Genomic DNA, 13,023 nt, shown 5'->3' on the forward strand with positions numbered 1-13,023 from the left:
AAGTAGAGAGGATATAAAATGTAGACTGGCAATGGCTAGGAAAGCGTTTCTGAAGAAGAGAAATTTGTTAACATCGAATATAGATTTAAGTGTCAGGAAGTCATTTCTGAAAGTATTTGTATGGAGTGTGGCTATGTATGGAAGTGAAACGTGGACGATAAATAGTTTGGACAAGAAGAGAATAGAAGCTTTCGAAATGTGGTGCTACAGAAGAATGCTGAAGATTAGATGGGTAGATCACATATCTAATGAGGAGGTATTGAATAGGATTGGGGAGAAGAGAAGTTTGTGGCACAACTTGACTAGAAGAAGGGATCGGTTGGTAGGACATGTTCTGAGGCATCAAGCGATCACTAAATTAGTATTGGAGGGCAGCATGGAGGGTAAAAATCGTAGAGGGAGACCAAGAGATGAATACACTAAGCAGATTCAAGAAGATGTAGGTTGCAGTAGGTACTGGGAGATGAAGAAGCTTGCACAGGACAGAGTAGCATGGAGAGCTGCATCAAACCAGTCTCAGGACTGACGATCACAACAACAACAACAGATCACGCCCATGTATTGATTGTGCTTCTCTTAGCACCACATCTGGTCAGGGATGGAAAGCCGTTTAATACCTGAATACAATCTGATGTCTTCATATTACAAAAAACAAAGAAAAGAAGGAGATAATTGCTATTTTTGTTATAAACTGTGTCCAGTGTAACACAATTTATGTACATGATTATTGTATATGGCAACATTTTGAAGCATGGGCCATTGAACTTTCTGTAAGTAATTCTATCTTCTTCATTGAAGTAATATTTAGGATACCTTCAGGGAATCTTGACCTCTGTTTGAAGCAGCCTGACTCACTTTTACTGCTCCTGTTTGGTTGTAAAAGAAAATTATTGTACTTGATATTTCGATATCAACTTCCTAATGTATAATAGTGGGAAGACATACCTGAACAATTTGATGTACACCCACAACCTCATCACAATTGTCAGTTTTCCCACTGTAGTAACTTCAAATTTAAGCACCCTAACTGATAAAATTTTTGTAGACCAATGGAAATTGTGTAGTATCATCATTAGTAATTGTGATGGTCAGAGACTTATTACTAATAATATCAATATTTGCCAGAATAAAACTGAGCCCCAGTGGAAGGTATTCAGGCCCATAAATGATGAAACAATTAAGGCCTCCAAAATGTAAGTTGAGTCACACATATTCCGAAACAGATGTTCCAAATATAATCTGTACAATAATGAAATTGCATCAATATTTGAAGTCACCTGTCCTTAAAAAAAGGTTTACAAGAATCAACCTGAAGAAATCACAAAAAACCCAAACAACCCACATAAAAAAACAGGAATTGTACATTAAAGCAAAAAAAACTCAGCAAATCATACCCAAATAAATCATTATAAAAATCACTGTAAAATATTAAGCAAAGTAATCAAACTATCAAAAAGTTCATATTTTAGCTCAAAAATCAACCCATCTTGTAATAAAATCAAAACAGTTTGGGACATAATAAGGAATGAGACAGGTGTTAGCAGTGCCAGTAAACCTGTAGACTTTGTTTGAAATATTTATGATAAACATATAAGTAACCAAGAGATAATTACAAAACCATCAGTGACCATTCCATAAGTGCTGATGAGCAAATAGGCTGATATGGTTCTTTAGAAAGTTCTGTGGAACTCCCAACCCTATAAATTAGATAAGCATATCCCCTATAACCAGGTATGAGTTGAAGAAAACAATTGCCTCACTAAAAAGCTATGGATCATCAGATTTAGGTAACATTTCCAATAAACTACTAAAATCCTGCTCTGATCAACTATTCAAAATTTTAGCCCACATATTTAATGCTTTTATGTGTTAGGTGTTTTCCCAGATGGAATGAAACTTGTTATAGTAAAGCCATGCCACAAAAAGGGAGACACAACATGAATCAGAAATTATCACCCCATCTCTCTTTTGAAAACATTTCAAAAGTCCTTGAGAAAGTACTGCATTCCAGAACTGTGAGGCACCTCAAAAACTTTGACATTATCTGTAACAGTTTGGTTTCAAAAAAGACATGTCCGCAGCTGAAACCATATTTTCATTCACAAACAATGTGTTGGAATCCCTAGATAAAAAAAATTGAGCCAGTTGGGATAGTCTGTGAGCTTTCTAAGGTTTTTGACAGTTTGGTCACAAAATGCTTTGTATCAAAGAATGCTACTATGGCATCAGAGGGGAAGTTGTTTTAACTGGCTAAAATCCTACACACAAGACAGGAAGCAGAAGGCAGTTTTTGAGGAGAGCAGCAAAGCAGATGAGGGTAGAGAGTCCCTCAGGTATCTGTCCTTTGTCTGATGCTCTTTCTCATACACATAAATCAGCTATCTTTGCCACACAGAACAAACAAATTCACTTTATTTGCTATGATACTAGCATTGTGATAAACAAGCAGTTCACCAATATAGAAGCTGATGCGAACAAATTACTTAATTACTTACAGAACTCTTAATCTGATTCAAAGTAAACTCACTGACTGTAAGCCTAGGCAAAAATAATTACGTCAAATTGAGCATCGGTTACAAATTCACACAGGAGATACTTATTGTACATGACAGTCAGCAAATACAAAGGGTACATTGTACCAAATTCTTAGACGTCCACATAGATAGTATGGTTGGCTGGGAACATTGTGTCCTCCAAACCATAAAGGACAATCTCACAGTTTGGAGACTTCAATGTCACAGATTTTGTGTATTTCCACTGTATTATGTGCTATGGAATTATCTTCTGGGGCAATTCACCCACATTAAAGAAAATTTTCTTTCTGCAGTAAAAGGTAGTGTGAATAATGAGTAGAGACTCTCCCCTCCCCCCCCCCCCCCCACCCCCTCTCAAGGACCTCGTGTTATAAACTTTTTAAGAAACTTGGGATACTTTCCACAACTTCCCCAAATATTTATTCGATTATGTGTTTCATGGTTGACAGTTCTGTCCTCTCTGAAACTGTGATCTAACTCAGATACAGAAAAGGGCACAGTATTCTAGTAAATAGTTAATTCACTACCAAACTACATCAAAGGTCTACGTAGGAACAGTGTATTATGTAAAAATAAATTAAACATATATGTACATAAAGAAACTTTTTATTCACTAGACCAATTTTTCAACAGAGAAGTATAGGTTTTGTATGCATATACACTGAAGCACCAAAGAAACTGGTATAGGCACGCGTATATAAATACAGATATACGTAAACAGGCAGAATATGGCACTGCAGTCTGCAACACCTATGTAAGACAACAAGTGTCTGGCACAGTTTTTAGATCAGTTACTGGTACTACAATGGTAGGTTATCAAGATTTAAGTGAGTTTAAACATGGTGTTATTGTTGGCACATGAGCAATGGAACACAGCATCTCCGAGGTAACGATGGAGTGGGGGTTTTTCATGCAACCATTTCATGGGTTTACCGTGAATATCAGGAATTTGGTAAAACATCAACTCTCCAACATCACTGCGGCTAGAAAAAGATCCTGCAAGAACAGCCAGAACGGCCAGTGTCAGTTGGTCACAGCCAGTGTGCTCCCTGCTGCCGTTGGATAAGCAGCTTCCAGCAGCAAGTCGTATACTCTTAGCTCACTTATTTGTTTCATAGTTATATTCTTAATTTCTTTGCGTGTTTTTGGTACTTGCATTGTTTAATTCATAAATTTCGGGCATATTATAGTATTTGAGAGTTGCAGCATCGCGTTTTAGTACCTGAATAGTATAAAATCGCATAGTCTCCTTCTGCCGCCGAGCAGTGTGTCAGCAGTGCGCAAGTAGCAGCATTACTGCATTTACTAGGCAATCTTGTATTTTAATAACCATTTAACTTTTGTGTTGAATTGTTTGTACTCTCTGTAGATTAGTTCAGACATTCTTTGCACAACAGTTTTTAGCATGGATAGGGACTGCAACTGCTGTGCTCGGATGCAGGCTGAGTTGGCATCCCTTCGCTCCCAGCTTGAGGCAGTGTTGGTTTCGGTCACACAGCTTGAGGCTGTTGCCAATGGGCATCACTGTGGGGGTCCGGATGGGGGTTTGTCGGGGACGGCCAGCTCGATCGGACTACGACTGTGGCTGCCTGGGATGCTGCCCACATTGAGGCTGACCCCTCACCTCTGGTAGAGTGGGAGGTCATCTCGAGGTGTGGCAGGGGGCAAAAAACATTCCGGAGGGCTGAACGGAAGGCCTCTCCAGTTTGTCTGACGAACCAGTTTCAGGCTCTGTCTCAGGCTGATACTGATCTTCGGTTGGACATGGCTGCTTGTCCTGTTCCAGAGGTTGCCCCTCAGTCTGCAACATCTGGGCGGTTGCAGAGGGTGAGCTTACTGGTAGTTGGGAGCTCCAACGTCAGGCACGTAATGGGGCCCCAAAGGGGATATGGCAGCAAGAGAGGGGAAGAAAACCAATGTGCACTCCGTGTGCATACTGGGGGGAGTCATTCCAGATCTGGAAAGGGTCCTTCCGGATGCCATGAAGGGTACAGGGTGCACCCATCTGCAGGTGGTCGCTCATGCTGGCACCAATGATGTGTGTCGCTATGGATCGGAGGAAATCCTCTCTGGCTTCTGGCGGCTATCTGATTTGGTGAAGACTGCCAGTCTCGCTAGTGGGATGAAAGCAGAGCTCACCATCTGCAGCATCGTCGACAGGACTGACTGCGGACCTTTGGTACAGAGCTGAGTGGAGGGTCTGAATCAGAGGCTGAGACAGTTCTGCGACCGTGTAGGCTGCAGATTCCTTGACTTGTACCATAGGGTGGTGGGGTTTCGGGTTCCGCTGGATAGGTCAGGAGTCCACTACATGCAGCAAGCGGCTACATGGGTAGCAGGGGTTGTGTGGCGTGGACTGGGCAGTTTTTTAGGTTAGATGGCCTCGGGCAAGTACAGAAAGGACAACAGCCTCAAAGGGTGGGGGGCAAAGTCAGGACATGCGGGGACCAAGCAGCAATCGGTATTGTAATTGTAAACTGTCGAAGCTGCATTGGTAAAGTACCGGAACTTCAAGCACTGATAGAAAGCACCGAAGCTGAAATCGTTATAGGTACAGAAAGCTGGCTGAAGCCAGAGATAAATTCTGGTGAAATTTTTACAAAGGCGCAGACGGTGTTTATAAAGGATAGATTGCATGCAAACGGTGGTGGTGTGTTTGTCACTGTTAGTAGTAGTTTATCGTGTAGTGAAGGAGAAGTGGATAGTTCCTGTGAATTATTATGGGTGGAGGTTACACTCAACAACCGAGCTAGGTTAATAATTGGCTCCTTTTACTGACCTCCTGACTCAGCAGCATTAGTGGCAGATCAACTGAGAGAAAATTTGGAATACATTTCACATAAATTTTCTCAGTATGCTATAGTCTTAGGTGGAGATTTCAATTTACCAGATATATACTGGGACACTCAGATGTTTAGGACGGGTGGTAGGGACAGAGCATTGAGTAACATTATACTGAGTGCACTATCCGAAAATTACCTCGAGCAATTACACAGAGAACCGACTCGTGGAGATAACATCTTGGACCTACTGATAACAAACAGACCCGAAATTTTCAACTCTGTAAGTCCAGAACAGGGAATCAGTGATCATAAGGCCGTTGCAGCATCCCTGAATATGGAAGTTAATAGGAATATAAAAAAAGGGAGGAAGGTGTATCTGTTTAGCAAGAGTAATAGAAGGCAGATTTCAGACTACTTAACAGATCAAAATGAAAATTTCTGTTCCGACACTGACAATGTTGAGTGTTTATGGAAAAAGTTCAAGGCAATCGTAAAATGCTTTTTAGACAGGTACGTGCCGAGTAAAACTGTGAGGGACAGGAAAAACCCACCATGGTTCAACAACAAAGCTAGGAAACTACTGCGAAAGCAAAGAGAGCTTCACTCCAAGTTTAAACGCAGCCAAAACCTCTCAGACAAACAGAAGCTAAACTATGTCAAAGTTAGCATAAGGAGGGCTATGTGTGAATTGTTCAGTGAATTCGAAAGTAAAATTCTATGTACCAACTTGACAGAAAATCCTAGGAAGTTCTGGTCTTACGTTAAATCAGTAAGTGGCTCGAAACAGCATATCCAGACACTCTGGGATGATGATGGCATTGAAACAGAGGATGACATGCATAAAACTGAAATACTAAACACCTTTTTCCAAAGCTGTTTCACAGAGGAAGACCGCACTGCAGTTCCTTCTCTAAATCCTCGCACAAATGAAAAAATGGCTGACATCGAAATAAGTGTCCAAGGAATAGAAAAGCAACTGGAATCACTCACCGGAGGAAAGTCCACTGGACCTGATGGGATACCAATTCGATTCTACATAAAGTACGCAAAAGAACTTGCCCCCTTCTAACAGTCGTGTACCGCAAGTATCTAGAGGAACGGAAGGTTCCAAACGATAGGAAAAGAGTACAGGTAGTCTCAGTCTTCAAGAAAGGTCGTCGAGCAGATGTGCAAAACTATAGACCTATATCTCTGACGTCGATCTGTTGTAGAATTTTAGAACATGTTTTTTGCTCGCGTATCATGTCGTTTTTGGAAACCCAGAATCTACTTGTAGGAGTCAACATGGATTCTGGAAACAATGATCGTGTGAGGCCCAACTCGCTTTATTTGTTCGTGAGACCCAGAAAATATTAGATACAGGCTCCCAAGTAGAGGCTATTTTCCTTGACTTCCGGAAGGCGTTCGATACAGTTCCGCACTGTTGCCTGATAAACAAATTAAGAGCCTACGGAATATCAGACCAGCTGTGTGGCTGGAGTGAAGAGTTTCTAGCAAACAGACCACAGCATATTGTTATCAATGGAGAGACGTCTACAGACGTTAAAGTAACCTCTGGCATGCCACTGGGGAGTGTTATGGGACCATTGCTTTTCACAATATATATAAATGACCTAGTAGATAGTGTCGGAAGTTCCATGCAGCTTTTTGTGGATGATGCTGTAGTATACAGAGAAGTTGCAGCATTAGAAAATTGTAGCGAAATGCAGGAAGATCTTCAGCAGATAGGCACTTGGTGCAGGGAGTGGCAACTGACCCTTAACATAGACAAATGTAATGTATTGTGAATACATAGAAAGAAGGATCCTTTATTATATGATTATATGATAGCGGAACAAACACTGGTAGCAGTTACTTCTGTAAAATATCTGGGAGTATGCGTACGGAACGATTTGAAGTGGAATGATCATATAAAATTAATTGTTGGTAAGGTGGGTACCAGGTTGAGATTCATTGGAACGTCCTTAGAAAATGTAGTCCATCAACAAAGGAGGTGGCTTACAAAACACTTGATCGACCTATACTTGAGTGTTGCTAATCAGTGTGGGATCCGTGCCAGATCGGGTTGATGGAGGATTTAGAGAAGATCCAAAGAAGAGTGGTGTGTTTCATCACAGGGTTATTTGGTAACCGTGATAGCGTTACGGAGATGTTTAACAAACTCAAGTGGCAGACTCTGCATCACGGTGTAGCTTGCTCGCCAGGTTTCGAGAGGGTGCGTTTCTGGATGAGGTATCGAATATATTGCTTCCCCCTACTTATACCTCCCGAGGAGATCACACATGTAAAATTAGAGAGATTCGAGCGCACACGGAGGCTTTCCGACAGTCGTTCTTCCCGCGAACCATACGCGACTGGAACAGAAAAGAGAGGTAATGACAGTGGCACGTAAAGTGCCCTCCACCACACACCGTTGGGTGGCTTGGGGAGTATAAATGTAGATGTAGATGTAGGTGTAGGACCAACAATAACTGAAGAGAATCACTCAACATGACAGAAGTGCAACCCTTCTGCAAATTGTTGCAGATTTCAGTGCTGGGCTTCAGCCCACGAACCATTCAACAAAATATCATCGATAAGGGCTTTCAGAGCTGAAGGCCCACTTGTGTACCCTTGATGACTGCATGACATAAACCTTTATGCCCCGCCTGGGCCCATCTACACCAACATTGGACTGTTGATGATTGGAAACACGTTGCCTGGTCGGACAAGTCTCATTTCAAATTGTATCAAGTGGGTAGACGTGTACGGGCATGGAGACAACCTCGTGAATCCATGGACCCTGCATGTCAGCAGGGGACTGTTCAAGCTGTTGGAGTTCAAGCTGGTGGAGGCTTGGTAATGGTGTGGGGCATGTGCAGTTGGTGTATATGGGACCCCTAATACATCTAGATATGACACTGACAGGTGACACATACATAAGCATCCTGTCTGATCACCTGCATCCAGTCATGTCCATTGTGCTTTCCAATGGGCAGCGCGACACACAACATGTCCAGAATTACTACAGAGTGGCTCCAGGAACGCTCTTCTGAGTTTAAACACTTCCACTAACCACCATACTCCCCAGATGTGAACATTATTGAGCATCTATGGGATGCTTTGCAATGTGCCATTCAGAAGAGATATACACCCTCTCCTACTGTTATGGATTTATGGACAGCCCTGAAGGATTCTTGGTGTCAGTTCCCTCCAGCACTAATTCAGACAATAGTTGAGTCCATGCTATGTCATGTTGCGGCACTTCTGCATGCTCATGGGAACCCTAAACGATATTAGGCAGGTGTACCAATTTATTTGGCTCTTCAGTGTATATTTGCTGTGTGTTCATTGGGTTTTATACAACATGTTTTAATCCTTGCATGATGTCTTTGCACGTGTTTTGTTCTAGTTGTACATTTTGTATTTTCCCCACAGTTGTTTTTGTAAAATAACTGTATTATGTTTATGTAATCTTCATTTATATATTCTTTAACTCATTTCACATTGTGGTGTCTCACATGCATAAAAGGATATATAGAAACACACACACACACACACACACACACACATACACACAAAAGCTTCCTCCTTAGCAATGGAACATTGTTGATTGGGTGACCTGGGGAGGAGTGCTAAAATTTAGTGAGGAGAGAGTGTGCTAGCAGAAAGGGATAAAGGTATGGGGACAAGTTTAAGAATGTGGGAGAAGGGAGGTGAGAGATAATTATCATTAAGTGACAGTGACAAAATATTAATTGATTCTGGTAATAAACCAAGGGCTGAGGTAATTGTAAGATAAAAAGAAAAAAAAATCAATGTTGTAATGATATAGTATTGGGATGGAAGCAAGTTGTGGCAAGGTCACATACGTATCAAAATACATGACTGCTTTATCGTATGAGGATGTGTCCCTCCATCACATATTTGTTTAGATTTCTGTGCCACCAACCATTGTAGACTGTGCTTTGTGAAGCTGTGCCCTCTTGCCCTATCCCCTCTTCAGTTAAATGTTGCCTTCAGCCTTGATTTTCAGTTGATGCCCAACAGTTACAGGAACCTTTGTGAACTATGGAATAAATAACTGGATTTTTATAATATATTGGTTTTAATTTCTATGTTATATTACTATTTAAGATTTTTCTTGTACTAGCTAGCAAAGTCTACTTCTGATGCACAAGAAACAAATACAACCAGTTTTGATCCCCTCATCCTGTACCCTATGATAGAAGGTGAGAAGAGTTACATGTCTGTAGTAGTGGCTTGTATACACTGTAGCAAAGAAGTGGTTCAGAATGGTGTGGCTACTCATAGGTTGTTGACATCAATTATTGGCAAGTGATTTACTACTCATATTTCCACTGTTGAGACCTGTGACAGTCAGCACTGCCCACAGCAGATGACAGTAATGATGACATTGTTCCCTGGATCAAAGTACTCAAAGTACATCTTTTGCACAGTGGCATAGAAAAGCCCATTGTCTGCATGACCTCAGAGGTGAAGTGTCCTATGCACTGATAAACCTTGAATTGTTTACCATTAAATCTGCTTATATTGCATGTCTTGCTTATCATCCACTCAACTGTCATGTTGACAGAAGTACAAGATTTGATGACATCCCTGAACTATTCCCTTGTACTTGTCAATAGGAGTACGGTCCCCCCCTCCAAACACACACTCGTAAATCATCTGTGATTTGACTGCTCATGGATGTAGATGAACACTCAGTTAGATTATACACATTCTGCATCATCACATGTTCAATGTTCAGTATTGTTCAGTAGTCTTTTTATTATTTTAGTATTAACATGTTATTATTTTTACAAATAGTGTCCCATTGTAATTTTTCTCCCCTTTTGTTCAGTTCCACCTGCTGCTCCTGTGTTGTATGTGACAAGTACAACAAGTAGCAGTATACTGTTGCAGTGGAAAGTTGGTGACACTGGTGGTGCCCCCATCACAGGATTCAGTTTGAGCTATAGGAGATCTCATGGTGATACAGAGGAAGTATCACTACCTCGTCATACCTCAACTTACGAGCTCAAGGTTAGCTTCTGTATATTTAGTATAGTTTTCTTCAGATGTGTGGATATCTCTGCACAACTAATAATGTTTGTTACAAACAAATCAAATTAGAACGTGAATGTTGTGTGATATTTATGAGTACCTGTCAGTAAGCTGGCTTACACTACAGTTCAATAATAATTCCAAGATTGAAACAGTAAACAAAAATGAGGGAAGAAGACTATTCACCTTAGCTGACTGATGGATGACACATTGAAATATGTACTAGCATGAAGATATTATTAGCTTTTGAGATACTGCACATAAAAAGCACTAGAGCTGTTTGTGCAGTAAGCACTAGTGTTGTTTGTACAGTAAATATTAAATTCTTCTGAAGATGTAAATAAATTGCTTCAGAAGGAATTTGATGAATGCAAGAAAAGAAAAAGAACTGTTGTGTAACAAAGGCAGCAGATATGGAAAGATGATAATAACTTTTGATTCTGGGTTGCTCCACAAATATCATCTACAGATGTAAGTCAACGTCACGTCAGAAAAATTTACATGTGCATCTGCAATCCTACAATATATAACGATGACTCACAAACAAGTTTTACTTTGCATGGAGTGAACTGATAGATAGAAAAGGTAGTACAGAAATTGGTGCATATCTGTTCAGTTACCTCTTACCTGTTCTTCACTTGGTGTCTCATTTTACTCTGATATTTACACAGTTCAGTATGCAACCAGCACATACTAGTTGTACTACTGTGGATTCTGCAGTAGTTTATCAAAAATTGACATAATGCTTTCTTACACTTTGTTATGAAAGAGATTGTGAAGTCAATGTCTTAGTTTGTGATCCCTGTAACTAGCAACCAACATCAATTCTTCACATAACTCTGTGTTTGTGTTTTTGGACTTCACAGCTTTTCCTAGCCTGCCTGGAATATATAGAGTCTTATCAAGCAAGAGACACTGCAGAAAACAAATATTATAGTATAATGCTTGCTGCACTAAATCATGTAACAATGAACACTGCCTGAAAAAAAAAAGTTAAGCACCCAGAAGCAGAAGATGTGAAATGAAACTTGAGGTTGAGAGGATATGAGATATTATTTCAGCAATTACAAAATTGTGTCAAATTTACAGAAAACTTAGTGGTATGAGGCCACTCATTAGTGTGACTTTGCATCCCCTCTGACCCGGATGCATGCACTGATTCTGCTGGAAAATGTCTCACAAAGCCTGCCACAGGAGTAACTTAACATTATGCAGGTAGTTCATAGGTACATGTGTCATGTGTGGATGAGCACTGTCCTGTTGAAAAAAGATCCACAATACTGTTGCATCAGATGTAACACACGAGGATGCCAGATGTTCGCGATACACCATTGTGCCATCAGAGTTCCCTCAATCACTACCTCATTTGACCTGGAGTCATACACAATGCCCTCCCATGCTATAACTGTGCTGCACCTCTCCAAAATATTAGAAGAATTAGCCTCTTACCAGGTCGCTGTCATACTTGCCAATGATGGTCATCTGGGGTAGTACAGAACTGCTATTCATTGCTGAAAATTGTGCAGCACCATTTATCAGCAGTCCATTCTTCCTGGTCATGAGATCACTCCAGACACAGCTATTTGTGTTATAGCATTAACAGCATGGAACTGTAATTCTCTAAACTGGCTGTTGCTAGTATCCAATGAATGGTGTGGGGTGCTGCAGAATGTTGCAGGGAGGACATTACTTGTTCTTGGATGGCAGGTGAAGATATGAAAGGGTTATGGCATGCTTAGTGTACAGTACGGCAATCGACAATGAATATGCCTGTTTCCATACAGTCCAAAATTGGGCCATTGTCACATCAGAATGCTCCACAAATATGGAAATTGCATGATTCAACCAGCTGACCAAATGAAGATCCACAATGATGCCTCTTTCATACTCTGTCAGGTGGTGATAACACTGTCTCATACAAGTACATTGCATTTCCGTGTCCTTCACAGTGCTCACTCAACATCTGACACTTTTCACTTCTCTTGTATACTTGACTAGGCCTGATAACAACACTAAACATGGACAACACTTATGCATCCTGATGTCTGTTCTACCTGCAGCAAGGAATTGCAACTCTAATAATTTACATACCTGTTGGAGTTGTGTGCGTGTGTTGTGAAGTTATATTGACATCCTTCTGTGTTTCTGGCTGCTTTACTTTTCTGTCAGGGCGTGTATATTGTTGTAATGTGCAGGAAATAACATTTGTAAGAGAAGTTTTTATTGTACATCTTTGATGACCTGTTTCACATTCAGGCTTACATATGAAAATATCCTTTTTCCTGGAATGTGTAGCACCATCCATAACCACAGATCAGAGGCTGCGACCCATGTGGCTGCTGTGTATGGTCTATGTTTAGATAGGTGACTCCATCTAGTCCAGATGATAGTAATTGTAGGAGACCTCAAACTATTAGTGTAAAACTGAAAGAAATTCCGCCACAAACTAAATTACGAGGGTGGGGTGAAAAGTTCTTGGAATCACATGGCAGGTCAGCACTAGCACTACGAGTTGTTCACATGATATTCATTGGACTGTTGCCTGTAAACTTGTGCCATGTCAGAGCTCTTGTAAGAGAGCTGTGGCGGTGATGTGGCGCTGTTGTTGTTCCCATGTAGTGATTTGCGAAGATGGAAAAAAATCGAGATTTCAGCAGTGA

General features: G+C 40.8%; 1 protein-coding gene across 1 annotated transcript in view; it reads left to right on the forward strand.

The window, feature by feature from the left end:
* LOC124795618 (Down syndrome cell adhesion molecule-like protein Dscam2) overlaps positions 1–13,023 on the forward strand; it is a 594,927-nt gene that overhangs the window by 516,090 nt on the left and 65,814 nt on the right. Inside the window, exon 20 of the mRNA XM_047259690.1 lies at positions 10,161–10,342. Coding sequence (XP_047115646.1) covers positions 10,161–10,342 — 182 coding nt within the window. The remainder of the gene's footprint in view (positions 1–10,160; positions 10,343–13,023) is intronic.

This window comes from Schistocerca piceifrons, chromosome 4 (assembly GCF_021461385.2).
Source record: "Schistocerca piceifrons isolate TAMUIC-IGC-003096 chromosome 4, iqSchPice1.1, whole genome shotgun sequence".
Classification (NCBI taxonomy): domain Eukaryota; kingdom Metazoa; phylum Arthropoda; class Insecta; order Orthoptera; family Acrididae; genus Schistocerca; species Schistocerca piceifrons.